Source organism: Rhinoraja longicauda, chromosome 36, assembly GCF_053455715.1.
Source record: "Rhinoraja longicauda isolate Sanriku21f chromosome 36, sRhiLon1.1, whole genome shotgun sequence".
NCBI classification, from domain to species: domain Eukaryota; kingdom Metazoa; phylum Chordata; class Chondrichthyes; order Rajiformes; family Arhynchobatidae; genus Rhinoraja; species Rhinoraja longicauda.
The window spans coordinates 2,042,010-2,063,145 of NC_135988.1; the positions used below are offsets into that span (position 1 = coordinate 2,042,010).

The window sequence follows — 21,136 nt, forward strand, 5'->3', positions numbered from 1 at the left end:
TTATAGTAAAATGGCTTGATCTCATTTGAAAATGGCATGAGTAGCTTTTTCCCACAAATACTGTAGCCACAAATACTCAAACCTTTTAATTTCTAGCTCTTAATAATTCATCTTTATCAGTTGACCTTAAGATTATGGTATTAGTTGGGAGAGGAGACAGGGCCCAGAACCAAGCAGTGGGAGCAGAGTTTCCAATTGACAAGTCAAGGAGTTGTGCAGCAGAGAGCCAGGCCTTTCGGCCCGTCACATCAATGCCAACCATCGCGCCTTTCTATACTAATCTTACTTGCCTGCATTACTTCCCTATTACTCTGTGTACTGCATAGTCAAGTATCTCTCCAGATGTTCTTGTTCTGGCCTCCTCCACCTCTGGCCACTCAGTCCAAATACTGACTACTGTTTACGTGAAAAATGTATCCGTCATGTCCCCTTTCAACCCCCTCCCTCTTGTTTCAGGAGTGGAGAAGGACTGCCACCATGGGAAAGAGACACTGGGTACCCACCCTCCCTCTGCCTCTCATCATTTTCTATTGCTGCAGATGTGTTCAGTCATGTGTAACGAATAATTGCTGCATGCTGTATGCACATGATCCTTTCGGATTTCTGTTCCAGATTTTTCTGCAGACAAACTCCGTAACGTGGTAGTTTCCAAAGACCTGTGTCAGCAGTTTCTCCAGCTCGCTGAGCCCAATACCGACAAAGGTGTGGAAACCTGTGGGATCCTCTGTGGAAAATTGGTAAGGGCAAAGCAGGCGTGATGTGACCAGTGTGAATTCCTTCCGAGAATGGTGAACAGCCGTGTAATCGTGTGAACTCACTTCATTACAGTTTAAGATAGACGCAAAATGCCGAAGTAACTTAGCGGGACAGGCAACTTCTCTGGAGAGAAGGAAAGGGTGACATTTCGGGTCGAGAGCCATCTTCCTCGATCCGAAACGTCACCCATTCTCTCCAGAGATACTGCCTGTCCCGCTGAGTTACTGCAGCATTTTGTGTCTATCTTCGACTTAAACCAGCATCTGCAGTTCCTTCCTACATTCATTGTTGTTTAAGTTTTGTTCCGAAATCAACAGGTTAGACAACAGTGTTGTTATTTCTAAATTTCCCCGTTAGTTGCTGTTCGTTCATTAGATGGCATGATCATGTTCAGGGTGGCACAGTAGCGCAGTGCTGCCTCACAGCGCCACGACCCAGGTTCAATCCTGACCACGGGTGCCGTCTGTACAGAGTTTGGACATTCTCATGGGGAGGACAAAGCCGGACGAGTGATAGGTGGATACACAATGTACTTGCCCACCTTCCACCCCTCCCATCGACATCTTCACTGAGAACTCCTATACCTCACCTCTTGCACACTTTTGGGAGATCCAGTCTCTCTCCACACCCGCTCTGCTGTCCTGGTGCCTTTCCAGTACTCATTGAGCACCGCCTGCGTCCTGTCTGATAACGTTTCCCCCTTCCTCAGCTGCCATTGCAAGGTCCCTCAGCCCCTTTCACCTTAAAGCTATGCCCTGGAGGATGTTTGAAGTGCAGTGACACCCATGCGGGATGTGGAACGCATTCTCATCATGCTCCAGAGTTATGCCTTGTTGCTGATTAGTTGGGAGAGGAGACAGGGCCCAGAGCCAAGCAGTAGAGAACATGCATGTGGGACCAGAGTTTCCAATTGACGTCATGAGTTGTGCAGCAGAGACAAGCCTTTTGGCCCATCACATTGATGCCGACCATCACTAATCCTACTTGCCTGCATTACTTCCCTATTGGTCTGTGTACTGCATAGTCAAGTATCTGTCCAGATGTTCCTGTTCTGGCCTCCTCCACCTCTGGCCACTCATTCCAGATACTGACTACTGTTTACGTGAAAGAGGAGAGGAGAGGTAGACAGTCAGAACCATTATCCCCCGTAGAAATATCACAGACTAGAAGGTTAGAGGGCCAAAGTTTAAAGGGACGAGCGGGTAACGCGCTGCCAGAGGTGATGTTGGAGACAGCGGTGGTGTTTTCGAGGCCCTTAGATAGGCACATGGGAATAGAGGGACATGAATTGCATGCAGGCAGATGGGATTAGTGTATTTGGGCATCGTGCTCAGCACAGAGAATGTGCTGTACTTTTCTGTTTTCTATTACAGCCATGACAGATGTGGAGACCTAGTTGCTGGCTGTGTTCAAGGTTGATTCCATGGACTTTTGGCGTGCGGGAATTTGGGAGTGGTGGTTGATACAGGGAAATGGCATTGTGTTCAAACAAAAATATCAATCATGATTTACAAGAGTTTTGCCAGGATTTGAGGGCCTGAGCTATAGGGGGATGTTGGACAGGCTTGGGCTTAGTTCCTTGGAGCGCAGGAGGATGAGGCATGATCCTGTAGTGTAAAATCATAGGGTAAATGCACAGTGTTTTACTCAGAGCAGGGTAATGAAGAACCAGAAGTCATAGGTTTAAGGAGAACAAATTAATAGGAACCTGAGGGACAATCTTTTCCCAGAGAGGGTGCAGGTCGGGCAAAGCAGCAGCGAGAACGACTGTTGGCTGGACTTGGTGAGTCACAGGTAGTGCAGGTATAAAAAGAGTGCAAACGGCAGGTTAGCAGTCTTTGAGTGCAGGTCGGGCAAAGCACATACCTTCAAGCTCATCAGAGGAAGGCAGGTTAGGAGTGAATGTGGGGATTGGCTGAACAATTAGATTGGAAGATTGGTAAATTGGACAGTTTAACATCTGATATAAGCAATGCTTGCTCAAGGGGTGTGGCCCTGTCGAGGGAAGTGCCCTGTGAGTAAAGTGCGAGTCTTTGGCTGCGATTCTAAGTGCCCTGTGACTTGGATGAAGGGATTAAATGTAATTTGCAGATGATACAAAACTGGGTGGTAGTGTGAGCTGTGAGGAAGATGCTATGAGGTTGCAGGGTGACTTGGACAGGTTGTGTGAGTGGGCGGAAGCATAGCAGATGCAGTTTGATGTGGATAAGTGTGAGGTTATCCACTTTGGTGGTATGAATAAGAAGGCAGATTATTATCTGGATGGTGTCAAGTTAGGAAATGGGGAAGTACAAAGAGATCTGGGTATCCTAGTGCATCAGTCACTGAAAGGAAGCATGCAGGTACAGCAGGCAGTGAAGAAAGCCAATGGAATGTTGGCCTTCATAACAAGAGGAGTTGAGAATAGGAGCAAAGAGGTCCTTCTGCAGTTGTACAGGGCCCTAGTGAGACCGCACCTGGAGTACTGTGTGCAGTTTTGGTCTCCAAATTTGAGGAAGGATATTCTTGCTATTGAAGGCGTGCAGCGTAGGTTTACTAGGTTAATTCCCGGAATGACGGGACTGTCGTATGTTGATAGACTGGAGCGGCTAGGCATGTCTACACTGGAATTTAGAAGGATGAGAGGGGATCTTATCGAAACATATAAGATTATTAAGCGGCTGGATACGTTAGAGGCAGGAAACATGTTCCCAATGTTGGGGGAGTCCAGAACCAGGGGCCACAGTTTAAGAATAAGGGGTAGGCCATTTAGACCGGAGATGAGGAAAAACCTTTTCAGTCAGATAGTTGTAAATCTGTGGAATTCACTGTCTCAGAAGGCAGTGGAGGCCAAGTCTCTGAATGCATTCAAGAGAGAGCTAGATAGAGCTCTTAAGGATAGCGGAGTCAGGGGGTATGGGGAGAAGGCAGGAACAGGGTACTGATTGAGAATGATCAGCCATGATCACATTGAATGGCGGTGCTGGCTCGAAGGGCCGAATAGCCTCCTCCTGCACCTATTGTCTACTGTCTGAAGTGCGAGTCTTTGGCGAGGAGGCTGAGGGAGGAGGTTACACCAAACACTGGAGAGGGTGAGACGCAAGAAGGAAATGCCAAGCAAGCTGATTCAGTGTGATGCGTGCAGGATGTGGGAGGTCAGGGACACTGCTGGTGCCTCTGGCTGCTACAAGTATGGGAAGTGCTTCCAGGTACAGCTCCTGAAGGACTGTGTTGGGGAACTGGAGAAGCAAGTGGATGACCTCAGGTTCGTCCGAGAAACTCAGTCGTTCCTCGACAAGTCCGACAGTGAGTTTTTTACACCAAAGGTACTGGAAGGGAGAAGGTGGGTGATGGTGAGAAAGGGAAGGAAACATGGAGTGCAAAGGTCCCCGGGTGTTGTGCCTCTTGAGAACAGGTTCACCCACTTGGAAGCTGTCGGGGAAGAAGACGTTGCCACACTGAGCGGCAGACTGGCTTGCGAAGCAAAAAGTGCTGTTGAGCCAAAACCAAAGAGGCCGACGTCAGGCAATGCCGTGGTAGTAGGAGACTCCATTGTGAGAGGTACGGACAGGGGTTTCTGCGGCAACAGACGGGATTCGAGGATGGTGTGCTGCCTCCCTGGTGCCAGGATCCAGGATGTCACGGACAGTGCAGAAAATCCTCAAGGGCGAAGGTGAACAGCCGGAAGTGCATCGGGCCTGGGAACTTAATATTCAGGGTTATACATCCTATAGAAAGGACAGGCAGGTGGGCAGAGGTGGTGGGGTAGCTCTGCTGGTGAGGGACGAAATTCAGTCCCTTGCGAAGGGTGACATAGGGACTGACGAAGTAGAGTCACTATGGATTGAGTTGAGGAATTGTAAAGGCAAGAAGACACTAATTGGAGTTATCTACAGACCCCCAAATAGTAGCCCGGATGTAGGGTGTAAGTTGCAGCAGGAGTTAAAACTGGCATGTAGGAAAGGTAATGCCACTGTGGTGATGGGGGATTTCAATATGCAGGTAGACTGGGAAAATCAGGTTGGTTCTGAACCCCAAGAAAGAGAGTTTGTAGAGTGCCTCCGAGATGGATTCTTAGAGCAGCTTGTAATGGAGTCTACCAGAGAATAGGCAATTCTGGATTTAGTGTTGTTCAATGAACCAGATTTGATAAGAGAACTCGAGGTAAAGGAACCGCTTGGAGGTAGTGATCATAATATGATTAGTTTTAATCTGCAATTTGAGAAGGAGATGGTTAAATCGGAAGTGGCTGTGTTGCAGTTGAACAAAGGGGACTATGAAGGCATGAGAGAGGAGCTGGCCAGGGTAGACTGGAAAGGGATTCTAGCAGGATTGATGGTGAAACAGCAATGGCAGGAATTTCTGGGCATAATCAGGAAGACGCAGGATCATTTCATTCCAAAAAGGAACAAAGATTCTCAGGGGAGTAGGAGGCAACTGTGGCTGACAAGGGAAGTTAGGGATGGAATAAAACTAAAAGAAAAGATGTATAACACAGCAAAGAGTAGCCGGAAGCCAGAGGATTGGGAAACCTTCATAGGACATCAGAAGGTAACAAAATGGGCAATACGGGCTGAAAAGATGAAGTACGAGGGGAAGCTGGCCAAGAATATAAAGAAGGACAGTAAAAGCTTCTTTAGATATGTTGAGAGAAAAAGAGTAGCAAAGTCAAATGTGGGTCCCTTGAAGGCAGACACGGGTGAAATTGTTATGGGTAACAAGGAAATAGCAGAAGAGTTGAACAGGTACTTCGGATCTGTCTTCACTGAGGAAGACACAAACAATCTCCCAGATGTACTAGAGGACAGAGGATCTAGGGGGGTAGAGCAACTGAAATAAATTTTCATTAGGCGAGAAATAGTATTGGGTAGACTGATGGGACTGAAGGATGATAAATCCCCAGGGCCTGATGGTCTGCATCCCAGGGCCCTCAGGGAGGTGGCTCTAGAAATAGTGGACACATTGGTGATCATTTTCCAATGTTCAATAGATTCAGGATCAGTTCCTGTGGATTGGAGGATAGCTAATGTTATAGGAGCGAGCGAGAAAACGGAGGATAGCTAATGTTATAAGAAAGGAGCGAGAGAGAAAACGGGGAATTACAGACCAGTTAGCCTGACTTCGGTGGTGGGAAAGATGCTGGAGTCAATTATTAAAGAGGTAATAACGGTGCATTTGGATAGCAGTAAAAGGATAAGTCCAAGTCAGCATGGATTTATGAAAGGGAAATCATGCTTGACTAATCTTCTGGAATTTTTTGAGGACGTGACAAGTAAAATGGATGAAGGGGAGCCAGTGGATGTAGTGTATCTAGACTTCCAGAAAGCCTTTGATAAGGTCCCGCACGGGAGATTGGTGACCAAAATTAGAGCACATGGTATTGTGGGTAGGGTGTTGACATGGATAGAAAATTGGTTGGCAGACAGGAAGCAAAGAGTAGGAGTAAATGGGTCCTTTTCAGAATGGCAGGCAGTGGCGAGTGGAGTGCCGCAAGGCTCGGTGTTGGGGCCGCAACTGTTTACCATATATATTAATGATTTGGATGAAGGAATTAGAAGCAACACCAGCAAGTTTGCGGATGACACAAAGCTGGGTGGCAGTGTAAACTGTGAAGAGGATGTTAGGAGGTTGCAGGGTGACCTGGACAGGTTGAGTGAGTGGGCAGATGCATGGCAGATGCAGTATAATATAGATAAATGTGAGATTATTCACTTTGGCGGTAGAAACTAAAGCTAATGGAATGTTGGCCTTCATAACAAGAGGATTTCAGTATAGGAGTAAAGAGGTTCTTCTGCAGTTGTATAGGGCCCTGGTAAGACCACATCTGGAGTATTGTGTACAGTTTTGGACTCCTAATTTGAGGAAGGACATCCTTGTAATTGAGGCAGTGCAGCGTAGGTTCACGAGATTGATCCCTGGGATGGGGGACTGACATGAGGAAAGATTGAAAAGACTAGGCTTGTATTCACTGGAGTTTAGAAGCATGAGAGGGGATCTTATAGAAACATATAAAATTATAAAAGGACTGGACAAGCTCGATGCGGGAAAAATGGTCCCAATGTTGGGGGAGTCCAGAACCAGGGGCCACAGTCTTAGTTTTAAATGGCCTCCCTTTTATTCTGAGGTGAGAAAAAACCTTTTCACCCAGAGAGTTGTGAATTTGTGGAATTCTCTGCCACAAAGGGCAGTGGAAGCCAAATCACTGGATGGATTTAAGAGTTAGATAGAGCTCTAGGGTCTAGTGGAATCGAGGGATATGGGGAGAAGGTAGGCACGGGTTATTGATTGGGGACGATCAGCCATGATCACAATGAATGGCGGTGCTGGCTCGAAGGGCCGAATGACCTCCTCCTGCACCTATTTTCTATGTTTCTGGTGTGGTGCGTACATGGAACGGGATGCCAGAGAAGGTAGTTGAGGCATGTACAATAACATCTTTTAAAAGGCATTTGGACAGATACATGAAAAGGAAAGATTTAGAGGGATATGGGCCAAACACAGGTAGGTGCGACTAATGTAGATGGGGCACCTTGGTCGGCATGGACGAGTTGGGCTAAAGGGCCAGTATCTGTGCTGTTTGACTCTTGCTCTGTGATCTGATGGAATATCAGAGCCGACAAGAAAGGCCGACCGCTTCATTTTCTGTTATGTCCTTAATTCTGATGACTTTATTTTCTCTGCAGCTGCAGAATGAGTTTACCATAACCCATGTGGTCGTACCCAAGCAGAATGCTGGTCCTGACTACTGTAACACGGAGAATGAAGAGGAGTTGTTCCTGATTCAGGACCACAATGACCTGATAACGCTGGGCTGGATACATGTAAGTTGGCCTTTTCTGTACTCTAGACATACCTCGACTGCTCGAGTAATCTGTAGTTTGTTGAAACAATCCCTGATTTAAACTAAATTAAGAGAATTTAGAAAGGTATTGTGGGCCGAAGGGGGCGGTTTCTGTGCTGTACATTTTAATCGCTGAGACTCTTTTTGAAATTGTCTATTACCACTAAGACCAGTATTCAATGCCCTTGTTATCATTTTGAGGTCCAATGGCAGCTGAATTACTAAAAAGCAAAATGCTGGAATTTTGAGAATGCTGAGAAGTGAATGCTGCCTCTTGCTTTCTCTTGGGTGAGGTGTGTAATATTGATATTTCCACCATTTTGGGGATTTTCTTTAAGCTTTCCAGAAACTACCGATTCAGCTTTTAGATTAGTGAGCTGGAACAGGAGGGATGGTTGAGTTGCTCATGAATCCTCTGGGTGGAGGCAGACTCAGTCTGAGCCTCATACTATTATATCTCCCTGCAGATGGCTGTGACTGGACCTCGTAATGTTAACAAGGGATTTGAATACTGGTCTCACCAGTGGTAGTTGTGAGCAAATGGACAATTCAAAAAGAGTCTCAGCATTAAACTATACAGCACAGGAACACAATGACTATCAATTCTCGTAAATGGCACTTTCGTATCTGCCTCCACCATCAACCCTGGCAGCAAATTCCAGGCACTCACTACTGTCTGTGACAAAAAACGTGTCTTGTATATCTATATACTACTAAAACTCTCGTTTGTTTGTTTGTTCCTGAACTACAGACAAAACGGTACACGATAGCGCAACAATTTTAGACCCACCTTATTCACCGTCATCCCTTTGGTGCGAATGGAAGGTTTAATTGAAATCGGTGTTATATTTTTAAAGTTATTCACATTTTAAAGTCTAAATCTATCTCCCAGGGAGGGAGGGATGAGGGGGGAGGGAGGAGGGAGGATGGAGGATAAGGGGGGTTGAAGGGGATGGGGAGGGGGGGTGGAGTAGGGGGAGGGAGGGTGGAGGGGAGGAGGAAGGGGGGAGGGGAGGGGGGAGGGGAGGGGGGAGGGGAGGGGGGAAGAGGAGGGGGGAAGAGGAGGGGGGAAGAGGAGAGGAGAGGGTACTGCACCAATGCAGGAGAGGTTTGGGCCCAACGGGTCCACTTGATCTAGTCTCCTTTAATTTTTCCCTCTCTCGCCTTCCAGCTATGCCCCTCTAGTCTTTGACATTTCCACTGGGAGCAAGGTTTTGACAACCTATCCTGTCTACGTCTCTCATAATTCTTCATACTTCTGTCAGTCCACCAATGCTTAACTTCCAATGATCAAGAGAAAACAATTCAAGTCTGCCCATCCTCTCTTTATAGCTAATACCCTCTAATCCATGCATTATTCTGGCAAACCTCCTTTGCACCCTCGACAAACATAGAAAATAGGTGCAGGAGTAGGCCATTCGGCCCTTCGAGCCAGCATCGCCATTCAATATGATCATGGCTGATCATCCTAAATCAGTACCTCGTTCCTGCTTTCTCCACATTGCCCCTGGGGACAAAGCCTCCACAAACTTCCTGTATTGGAGTGACCAGACAACACACATAAATACATGTGAGGTAAGTAGCTGTTCACACTGCAATCTGAGTGGAGACATTTCCCGTACCTCTAATGTGGACACACTTCCTCCCAGTCTACAACCTCCACAGCACCAGCATTATGTGTGAATCCTTCATGCTCATGTAGAGGTGGGTGTGAGGGGTAGAGTCTGGCCTCCCTGGTGCCAGGATTCCAGGATATCTCAGAACAACTACAGAAGATTCTCAGGGGAGGGTGAGCAGCCAGAAGTCATTGTCCACGTTGGCACAAATGACACGGTAGGAAAAGGAATGAGGTCCTGCGGGGCGAATATAGGGAGGAGTTAGGAAAGAGACTAAAAATCAGGACCTTTATAGTAGTAATCTCCTGATGACACCCAATATCATGTGTTATCAAGGGTGGGAATCATCATCTTCTTGCGTTTGAGACAGCAGGAATTATGTAACGGCCTCCAGGCGCTGTAGCCAGTGCACTTCTTCTTGCGTTTGAGGCAGCAGGAATTATGTAACGGCCTCCAGGCGCTGTAGCCAGTGCAATGTGCTGTTGTCGAGGGCCGTGAGGTCTACCCCTCCACCAGGGGGACGGAAGACAGTGCAGTCGGAAATGACGTGCTGCACTGTTTGCTGGTCTGCTCCACACACGCAGGCTGCTGATGGACGCAACCCCCAACGATGCATGTTGGCGTTGAACCGGCCAACCCCTGTTCAGGGTGACCCACTCTTTGCGGGCCATGTCCGAGCCGGGTGGGGCTGTGGTGTCCGGTGCGACAGTGAATTGAGGAGGTGGCGATGTCTGTTCCCAGCTGGTTCTCCATGCTCCTAGTATGTTGAAACCGGAGCCACAGAGGGTCGCTGCATGACGGGAGAAAGGGTGACGAGATGACAGGCGTTGAGGTCCCAGTTGCTGTGAATCCTGGGCGAGGTGGTGCAAAGGATGTTTGGCGTCTGATGGGCCTTACACACCAGCCTATGAGTGAAGAACTCTCTGCGAAGCTTGGCGGGTGCGATACCTGCGAGCACCGGCAGGAGATCCGTCGGAGTAGGACGTAGGCAGCCAGTGATGATCCGCGTGGTGTCGGTGAGGGTGGCGTCTAGCTTGCTGGTATGAGCGCTGCGGCACCATGCTGGGGCGGAGTACTCAGCGGCGCTGTACACGAGTGCAAGAGCACTGGTTCCAAGAGTAGATGTCCTGGCGCCCCATAACGATCCGGCCAAGCAACGCAGGAGGTTGTTCCGTGCCGAGACTTTAGCACAGAGAGCTTCAAGGTGTTGCTTGTAGGTCAGCTGCCGATCTAGTTTCACCCCGAGGTATGTAGGAAATGGGTTGTAGGGTAGGAGTGACCCATTGAGGGTGACAGTTAGCTGGCATTGAGCTTCCTTGTTGTTCAGGTGAAAGGCCGTTGTGGTGGTTTTTGCCACACTCAGTTTTAGTCTCCAGGTCTTAAGGTAGCCCGCGACAAGTTCCATATCCGCCGAGAGCACATCCTCAACATTTGACCAGCTCCTGTCCGAGTGCAGTAGGGCCAAGTCATCTGCGAATCCATACTGGCGCGAGGTCGTGAGTGGCAGATCGCTGATATAGAGATTGAAGAGCATGGGGGCCAGTACCGAGCCTTGGGGGACTCTGTTTCTGAGGCGTCGCAGTCGGCTAGATTGTCCGTCGCTGGTCTTGAGTACAAAACTGCGGTTGGCAAGGATTTTGGCAAGGAACCGCACTAAATGATGGTCAGGGATGGTGCGGAGGAGCTTCAAGATCAAGCCCTGGTGCCACACAGTATCATAGGTGGCGGTGAGGCCCACCAGTGTGATGCCCGTCTTGTGATCCTTTTCGAAACTGTCTTCGATGTCGTTGGTCAGCTTAACTATTTGGTGGGTGGTGCAGCATCCACGCCGAAATCCGGCTTGTTCAGCGGGTAGTTGAGGGTCAACGATTGGATGGAGCCGGGCCAGGAGAAGCCGTTCGAGGAGCTTGTACGGGACACAGAGGAGTGAGATGCGCCGATAGTTCCTTGGGTCTTCCGCAGGCTTGTTTGGTTTTGGTGGGAATAGGAAGATAGGACAGATGAGTGTGTGGCTGAGGAGTTGGTGCAGTTTGACAGGGTTTGAGATTTTTGCTACATTGGGATCTCTTCAGGAGCTGAGGTGACCTGTACAAGAGGGAGTGTTTCACCTGAGCTGGAGGGGGACCAACATCCTGGGGAGTTGGTTAGTGCTACGCGGGAGGGTTTGGCAGAGAGACAGGATCCAGATCAGTGATCATTTGGACAGGTACATGGATATCAAAGGTTTAGAGGGATATGGGCCAACCATGGACAATTTGTTGGCATGGAAGAATTGGTCCAAATGGCCTGTTTCGATGCTGTGTGACTGTAAAATTTGTGAGGAGAGGTGGGACAAGGATGGTGCAGAATCTTATCACCTTTAAATCTGTAACACAAATGAGCTCTTTGAAACCCTAATTAGTGCAAACGAGAAACATGCCAGGGCTAGGGGCCCTGATGCCCAGGATGGGTGCCTGGGGCCTTGGTGCCCAGTCTGGGAGTGCCCGGATTCTTCAGTGCCCTGGTGCTGTGGGCAGCTGGGTCTGGGCACCTCAGTGTCCGGGCTGGTCCATGATTTCCCCTCCATCCCCGTACTTCATGGACCTGTTACCTCATAAACATTGAGGACTGAGAACAAAGTAGCAAGAGATACAATCATCTCTCGAGCTTCGAGGAATGTCCTCCAACGCGTAGGGCATGCGGGTACACTGAATGATGAATGAGTCGTAACAGCTGGCTTCCCACCCACACCTCCACAGTCCCTGCTGGTTTTACAAGGAAACTGATATATCAAATGTTCAACGTACCAAGCAGGAATTCCTTTCAGGTGTGGGAGACAAGCCTGGGGATTGGAACCTGCACCCCAGGGATGTGTTCAAAGTTGTTGACTTGTCTTGGTTGCTTCTCTCTCCTCCACACGTGTCTTTCTGTATCTCTACTGCTGGAATCAGATATTTCATAGTGAACTCTGACAATGGGCAGCACAGTGGCACAGATGGCAGAGCTGCTGCCTCACAACGCCCAGGTTCCATCCTGACCTTGGGAGCTGTCTGTGTGGAATGTGCATGTTCTCCCTGTGACAATGTGGGTTTCCTCCAGGTGCTCCGGTTTCCTCGCACATACCAAAGACGTGTGGGTTAGTAGGTTAATTGGCCCTCTTTAAATTGCCCCTCGCGTCTAGGGAGTGGATGAGGAAAGTGAGATAACATAGAACGGGTGTTTGATGGTCGGCGTGCACAGGGTGGGCCGAAGGGCCTGTTTCCATGTTGTCTCTATAAACTAAAGTAAACATTGTTTGTGCTTTATGCCCAAGCACTAGTTATGATTAGCTCTGCCATTGTTTTATCACTAAGCAATGTTTGTGCAATTCCAGACCCATCCAACACAGACTGCGTTCCTGTCCAGCGTGGATCTTCACACACACTGCTCCTACCAGATCATGCTTCCAGAGGCCATCGCCATAGTTTGTTCACCGAAGTACAATGAGTGAGTATGTGATGGGATTAAATTCACTGTTGAAAGGATGCAAATGCTCACTTCACGTATAGTTGAAAGGGTTAAATCATGGTGACATGATGGAACTTGTAACCCAAAACTATAAGAGGTTAAAAACTTCTCTCATTGAGATGTTTAAGACTAAACGTTTTGATGGAGTACCATTGTATTGCATTAGGAAAACCCATTTTAAAAGTTAGAGGTGCAGAAATCGCAATGGAAATTGGAAACTCTCTTGCTTTCCATTGTGTAAAAAAGCCGGCTGTTGATTGGAGCTTCCAAAACTGTATTCAATCCATTTCTTTAAGCATGACATGATGTCCTGTTATAACAAAACCTCCCAAAGGCTTACTGGATCTCCCGATTGATAGACATTTTAACTTCCCATTCCCGTACTAACCGTTCTGTCCTGGGTCTCCTCCATTGCCAGAATGAGGCCACACACAAATTGGAGGAACGTCACTTCATATTCCGCTTGGGTAGCTTACAACCTGCAGGTATGAACTTTGAATTCTCCAATTTTGGGTAACTTCTATAAATGCCTCCCTCCCCACTTCCTCCACTAATAGTCCTTTAACCAGTTCCACGATTCGCAACGATGCATCCCACTTGGGCTCACACCGTCTTTCGTCAACAATCAGTCTTTCAGGGAACTTCCTTGCCTGAGGTCATCAGTTGCCGGCCCAGCTTTGTCCTGTTGGTTTTTTTTCTCACTTCCAGTTCTCCCACACCCCGCACACCACTGTCAGTCTGAAGAAGGGTCCCGACCCAAAACATCACCTATCCATTTTCTCCAGAGATAATGCCTGACTTGCTGAGTTACTCCAGCATTTTGTGTCTATAATTGCCTTCTGATTTGCCTGGAGCCAGAACATTTTTATTAACCTGTACAACCTAGCACCTGCACATAGAATCATAGAATCGCAGAGCTGTACCGCATGAAAACAGGCCCTTCCGCCCACCTTGTCCCTGTCGACCAAGTTGGCATTCCCTGCTATTCCCATTTGCCTGCATTTGGCTCGTATCCCTCTCAACCTTTCCCCTCCATTTCTGTTCAAATGTCTTGTATAAACTTGGCAAAATGGCCAATGCAGTCGATTCCAGCAAGTGGGTGTTTTCAATTTCTCGCTTCAATTTTCACGGTCTGGGCTTAAGAAGTCAGGATAATATTTAATCCAAGTTCCTAAATACTCCTAAAGGCAGTGCTGAGCTATCTTTGTGAATGAGTGCAAGTACCCCCTAATACTGTTGAGTGTAGAATGCCAAGATTTAGACACACAGTTGATGAAAATCATTATCTTTTCAATTATGGATGATGTTGGAGGGGAGCATGCATATAATAATAATAATAATAATGTATTTTATTTATATAGCGCTTTTCATATACTCAAAGACGCTTTACAGAGATTTAGAGAACATAGGGAAATTAATAAATAGATAAATAAGTAAATAAATAAACGAACAGAGAAAGGAGACAGAAGGTGAGGTGACCTTCAGTGGTTGAAGGCAGTACTGAACAGGTGAGACTTCAGCGATGTTTTGAATGTGGTGAGTGTGGAGGAGTCTCTAACGTTTTGGGGTAGTGAGTTCCATAGGGTGGGAGCAGCGATGGAGAAAGCCCTGTCCCCCCAGGATCTGAGTTTGGTCCGGATGTGGGGGGATAGGAGATTGGCAGCAGCAGAGCGGAGGGTGCAGGTGGGAGTGTGCCTGTGGAGGAGGTCGGTCAGGTAGGATGGGGCCAGGTTATGGAGGGCTTTGTAGGTTATGAGGAGGATTTTGTACTGGATTCTCTGGGGGATGGGGAGCCAGTGGAGTTTATAAAGGACGGGGGTGATATGGTCACGGATCGGGGTGTGGGTGAGTAGACGGGCAGCGGAGTTTTGAATGTATTGAAGTTTACTGTTGGTGTTCACACAAAGCCTCTGGCTTGGGTGGTGTATTGAGTTGCCAACTGTCTCGTATCAGCCGGGACATCCCGTACATTGGGCTAAATTGGTTGTCCCATACGGGACCGCCCTTGTCCGTATAGGCCCGGGGGCCACTGTAGGCCAGGACAGTGTAGATCCGGAGGCCCGGGCACCGCCTAACGGAGGTTGCGTAGCGATCCACCTCCCGGCTGGTGGCCGCCATTGGTGGAGCGGGAGCACATGGCCGCTGGCTGGGTGAGGTCACGTGGGGCACGAGGCGTCGGTGTCACCTATTCTTTATTTTGGAGTGAGAAAGTTGGCAACCCTCGTGGTGTAGATTGTGTCACAGTGAGGAACCGTTGAGATGGTTCTCCATGCAGCCATGGTGGATTGGAAACCAATCACGTTACTTTTTTCTCCTGGTCATAGAATACAGCACCAAAGCAGGCCCTTCAGCCCATGCTGCCCTTACCAACCAAGTACCAAGCTAACTAATCCCGCTTACCTGCACTTTAGGCTGTAGCCTTTGTACTTTGGCAGCTCATGTGCTCATCTAAATACCATGTAAATGTTGAGTCTCTGCCAGTCAGGCAGTTTCCATATCCCAACCACTCTCCAGGTTCTTTAATTTACTTTAGAGATACAGCGCGGAAACAGGCCCTTCGGCGTCCGCACCAACCAGTGATCCCCGCACATTAACACAGGCCTACACGCACTCAGGACAATTTACACTTACAGTGCCCTCCATAATGTTTGGGACAAAGACCCATCATTTAATTATTTGCCTCTGTACTCCACAATTTGAGATTTGTAATAGAAAAAAAAATCACATGGTTAAAGTGCACATTGTCAGATTTTAATAAAGCTCATTTTTATCCATTTTGGTTTCACCATATAGAAATTACAGCAGTGTTTATACTTAGCCCCCCCCCCCCTCCCATTTCACGGCACCATAATGTTTGGGACACAGCAATGTCATGTAAATGAAAGTAGTCATGTTTAGTATTTTGTTGCATGTTCTTTGCATGCAATGACTGCTTGAAGTCTGCGATTCATGGACATCACCAGTTGCTGGGTGTTTTCTCTGGTGATGCTCTGCCAGGCCTGTATTGCAGCCATCTTTAGCTTTGCTTGTTTTGGGGCCTTCAGTTTTCTCTTCAGCATATAAAAGGTATGCTCAATTGGGTTCAGATCAGGTGATTGACTTGGCCACTAAAGAATTTACCATTTTATAGCTTTGAAAAACTCTTTTGTTGCTTTAACAGTATGTTTGGGATCATTGTCTTGCTGTAGAATGAACCGCCGGCCAATATTTTTTGAGGCATTTGTTGAACTTGAACAGATAGGATGTGTCTATACACTTCAGAATTCATTATGCAACTACTATCAGCAATTGTATCATCAATGAAGATAAGTGAGCCAGTACCTTCAGCAGCCATACATGCCCAGCCATACACCCCCAACACCGTGTTTCACAGATGAGGTTGTATGCTTTGGATCTTGGGCAGTTCTTTCTCTCCACCATTCTTTGTTCTTGCCATCATTCTGATATAAGTTAATCTTCATCTCATCTGTCCACAAGACCTTTTTCCAGAACTGTGGTTGCTCTTTTAAGTACTTCTTGGCAAATTGTAACCTGGCCATCCTATTTTTGCAGCTAACCAGTGGTTTGCATCTTGCAGTGTAGCCTCTGTATTTCTGTTCATGAAGTCTTCTGCGGACAGTGGTCATTGACAAATCCACACCCGACTCCTGAACAGTGTTTCTGATCTGTTGGACAGGTGTTTGGGGATTTTTCTTTATTATTGAGAGATTTCATCTTTCATCAGCTGTGGAGGTCTTCTTGGCCTGCCAGTCCCTTTGCGATTAGTAAGCTCACCAGTGCTCTCTTTGTTAATGATGTTCCAAACAGTTGATTTTCGTAAGCCTAAGGTTTGGCTGATATCTCAGTTTTGTTCTTGTTTCTCAGTCTCATAATGGATTTTTTGACTTTCATTGGCACAACTTTGGTCCTCATGTTGATAAACAGCAATAAAAGTTTCCAAAGCTGATGGAAAGACTGGAGGAAAGACTAGGTGCCGAGAGCTCTCTTATACCTGCAATAAGAAGGCAATTAAACACACCTGAGCAATTACAAACACCTGTGAAGCCATGTGTCCCAAACATTATGGTGCCCTGAAATGGGGGGGACTATGAAAAAACACAGCTGTAATTTCTACATGGTGAAGCCAAAATGTATAAAAATGGCCTTTAATAAAATCTGACAATGTGCACTTTAACCACATGTGCACTTTAACCACACGCCTTCTCCCCATACCCCCCGACTCCACAATCCTTAAGAGCTCTATCTAGCTCTCTCTTGAATGCATTCAGAGAATCTCAGAGAAAACCCTCGGGGTCACGAGAAACTCCCGACAGACAACACCTGTAGTTGGGATGGAACCTGGGTCTCTGGCGCTATAAGCCAGCAACTCGACCGTTGCACCACCTAGTGTTCCCTCCAAACCTCTTGCCATCTTATCACAAAACAATGCCATGTAGTTTTAGAAATCTCCCCTATGGAGAAAGATTGCTTCCCATGTAACCTATTTATATGTCTTGTGTAATTTTGTATAATTCTATCTGGTCTGTCTCCTCGCGCCAAGGAAAACAAACAAAACAAAGGGTTTCCCAAATGCCCCAAATCAGGCAACATCCCGGAAAATGTGCTCTGCCACCTCAAAGGCATAAAGCCACACAGCATGGAAGGAGGCCCTTTGGCCCAACTCAGCCATGCCGACCATGACGCCTATCTACACTAGTCCCATTTGCCCAGAGGAGGCTTGTATCCCCCTCTACTCTTTTCTGAGTCAAGTATCTGTCCATATAGGTTGTAAACATCGAAGACAGGCACAAAATGCTGAAGTAACTCAGATCTTAACCCGAAACATCACAATAGACAATAGACAATAGGTGCAGGAGTAGGCCATTCGGCCCTTCGAGCCAGCACCGTCATTCAATGTGATCATGACTGATCATTCTCAATCAGTACTCCGTTCCTGCTTTCTCCCCATACCCCCTGACTCCGCTATCCTTAAGAGCTCTATCTAGCTCTCTCTTGAATGTATTCAGAGAATTGGCCTCCACTGCCCTCTTGAGGCAGAGAATTCCACAGATTCACAACTCTCTGACTGAAAAAGTTTTTCCTCATCTCTGTTCTAAATGGCCTACCCCTTATTCTTAAACTGTGGCCCCTGGTTCTGGACTCCCCCAACATTGGGAACATGTTTCCTGCCTCATGTGTCCAACCCCTTAATAATCTTATACGTTTCGATAAGATCCCCTCTCATCCTTCTAAATTCCAGTGTATACAAGCCTAGTCGCTCCAGTCTTTCAACATATGACAGTCCCGCCATTCCGGGAATTAACCTAGTAAACCTACGCTGCACGCCCTCAATAGCAAGAATAACCTTCCTCAAATTTGGAGACCAAAACTGCACACAGTACTCCAGGTGCGGTCTCACTAGGGCCCTGTACAACTGCAGAAGGACCTCTTTGCTCCTATACTCAACTCCTCTTGTTATGAAGGCCAACATTCCATTGGCTTTCTTCACTGCCTGCTGTACCTGCATGCTTCCTTTCAGTGACTGATGCACTAGGACACCCAGATCACGTTGTACGTCCCCTTTCCCTAACTTGACACCATTCAGATAATAATCTGCCTTCCTATTCTTACCACCAAAGTGGATAACCTCACACTTATCCACATTAAACTGCATCTGCCAAGCATCCGCCCACTCACACAACCTGTCCAAGTCACCCTGCAACCTCATAGCATCTTCCTCACAGTTCACACTGCCACCCAGCTTTGTATCATCTGCAAATTTGCTAATGGTACTTTTAATCCCTTCATCCAAGTCATTGGTGTATATTGTAAATAGCTGCGGTCCCAACACCGAGCCTTGCGGTACCCCACTAGTCACTGCCTGCCATTCTGAAAGGGACCCATTTATCCCCACTCTTTGCTTTCTGTCTGTCAACCAACTTTCTATCCATGTCAATACCCTACCTCCTATACCATGTGCTCTAATTTTGCCCACCAATCTCCTATGTGGGACCTTGTCGAAGGCTTTCTGAAAGTCGAGGTACACCACATCCACCGGCTCTCCCCTGTCAATTTTCCTAGTTACATCCTCAAAAAATTCCAGAAGATTAGTCAAGCATGATTTCCCCTTCGTAAATCCATGCTGACTCGGAACGATCCTGTTACTGTTATCCAAATGCTCCGCAATTTCGTCTTTTATAATTGACTCCAGCATCTTCCCCACCACTGATGTCAGACTAACTGGTCTATAATTTCCCGTTTTCTCTCTCCCTCCTTTCTTGAAAAGTTATTCCTTTTCTTTTTCTCCACCTATTCCTTTTCTCCAGAGATGCTGCCTGTCCTGCTGAGCTACTCCAGCAATATGTGTCTATCCCTCATTCATTAACTACCTTCTGTGTGGAAACACTTACCACACGGATCTCCTCTAATTTTCTCCCGTCTCATCATAAACCTAGTCCCTCCAGTTTTAGACTCCTCTGCTCTGGTAAGAAGCTCTGATTAAATAGCTCAGCTTTGCCCCTCGTTATCTTATAACGGCCTGTAAGGTTACCCCTCAGCTTCCAACGCTCCAGTGAGAACAAGTCCAAAGTATCCAATCTCTCCTTGTAACTGAAGCCCACCATTCTAGCCAACATCCAGGCTTGCCATCATCGGTCAGGGCATCGAGCACAGGAGTTGTGAAGTTGCGTTGCTGTTGTACAAGCCCACACCTGGAGCACTCTGTAGTTCTGGTCATTCTGCCACTGCTCGGATTTCATTGAGATGGAAAGGGAATAAAAGAAGATTGACGAAGATGGAAGGTTTGAGCTGTAAGGATAGGCAGGGTGGTCTTTCCCTGGAGGGTAGGAGGCTGGAGGCTGATCTTTGAGTTACTTAAAATCACGAGGGGCAATAGATAAAGTGAAAAGCCATAGTCCTTTCCCTGGAATAGGGGAGTCCAAAATTAGAGAACGTAGGTTTAAGGTGAGAGGAGAGTAGTGCGTACATGGAACGAACTGCAAGAGGCAGTGATAGAGGGGGGTACAATTAAGGCATTTCAAAGACATCAGCCAGGTTACACAGAGAGGAAAGGTTTGGAGGGATATTGGCCAAACGCAGGCAAGTGGGACAAGCTCTGTTTAGCAGCTTGGTCAGCATGGGCGAGTTGGGCTGAAGGGCCTGTTTCCGTGCTGTGCAGCCCAATGACTGTATCGCAACATTAGATTAGAATTTTCCTGTAACACCAAAGAGGTTAAAATGTTGGAGGTCTCTTTGCTGCTTTGGCCCTCTGCTCTAACTGATCCCTCTTTCTTTAACAAAGGTCAGGATTTTACAGACTGACGGAGCATGGGATGGATGAGATCTCTTCCTGTAAACAGAAAGGTTTTCACCCACATCCCAAGGATCCTCCTCTGTTTAATGTAAGTATGATTTTCTTACTGCAGATTTCTAATTAGAATTCAAGTGTATAAAATCATGAGAGGAATAGATCGGGTAGATGCACAGAATCTCATGCCCAGAGTAGGGGAATCGAGGACTAGAGGACATAGGTTCAAGGTGAAGGGGAAAAGATTTAATAGGAATCTGAGGGGTTGCCTTTTCACACAAAGGATGGTGGGTGTATGGAACTAGCTGCCAGTGGAGGTAGTTGAGGCTCGGTCTATCCCAACGGTTAAGAAACAGTTAGATAGGTACATGGATGGGACAAGTTTGGAGGGATATGGACCAAGCGCAGGCAGGTGGGACTAATGTAGCTGGGACATGTTGGCCGGTGTGTGTAAGTTGGGCCGAAGGGTCTGTTTCCACACTATATCACTCTATGACTGTTATTTTAACACGGCAAACTTGCAGTTATTATCCAAGTAGTGGCTTCTTTGACTCGCCTGGATTCTGGTTTGCTTCATAGTTTCTCATGTAGAACTAATACCACAAATGACTTCCTCGAGCATGCAGCCAATCCTTTATTCCGGCTGAAAATACTTGCTCCTGGAATATAGATTTGATGTGATTACCATTAGGGCGGCACAGTGGTGTCTTACAGCGTCAGAGATCCGGGTTTCATTTTGATATCAGATGCTGTGTGTGGAGTTTGCACATGCTTCCTATGACCACGTGGGTTTTCTCCAGGTGCTCCAGTTTCACCCCACATTCCAATGACATGCAGGTTTGTAGGTTAATTGGCCTCTTTAAATTGCTGCTAGTGTGCAGGATGAGAAAGAGGGACAACATAGAACTAATGTACAGGTAATGGATGGTTGGAATGGACTCAGTGGGCCGAGGGAGGAGAAAGCTGAGAGAGGACAAAGCCTGAAGAACAATAGGTGGATCTGGGTGAGAGAAGTTTTGATAGGCAGATGTTTTGACAAAGGCCAGTGATGAAAAGACAAAAGGGGTGAGATAAGGATACATGTGGTAGGATTTGTGAAACCAGAGGAAGGGATAGAGGTTGGAGGGGAAAGGGGAGAAGTGTGTGTGTGTGTGGGTGGGGCACAGGGAAGAG

At 47.2% G+C, this 21,136-nt stretch overlaps 1 protein-coding gene across 3 annotated transcripts in view; it reads left to right on the forward strand.

The window, feature by feature from the left end:
• Positions 1-21,136, forward strand: part of LOC144610171 (STAM-binding protein-like) — a 56,287-nt gene that overhangs the window by 32,820 nt on the left and 2,331 nt on the right. For all 3 annotated transcript variants that reach the window (XR_013549400.1, XM_078428723.1, XM_078428724.1), the window contains exons 6-9: positions 613-737; positions 7,419-7,556; positions 12,545-12,657; positions 19,958-20,057. Coding sequence is in view for 2 of the 3 variants with exons in the window: in XM_078428723.1 (XP_078284849.1) it covers positions 613-737; positions 7,419-7,556; positions 12,545-12,657; positions 19,958-20,057 (476 nt within the window). In the remaining variant the exon portion in view is untranslated. The remainder of the gene's footprint in view (positions 1-612; positions 738-7,418; positions 7,557-12,544; positions 12,658-19,957; positions 20,058-21,136) is intronic.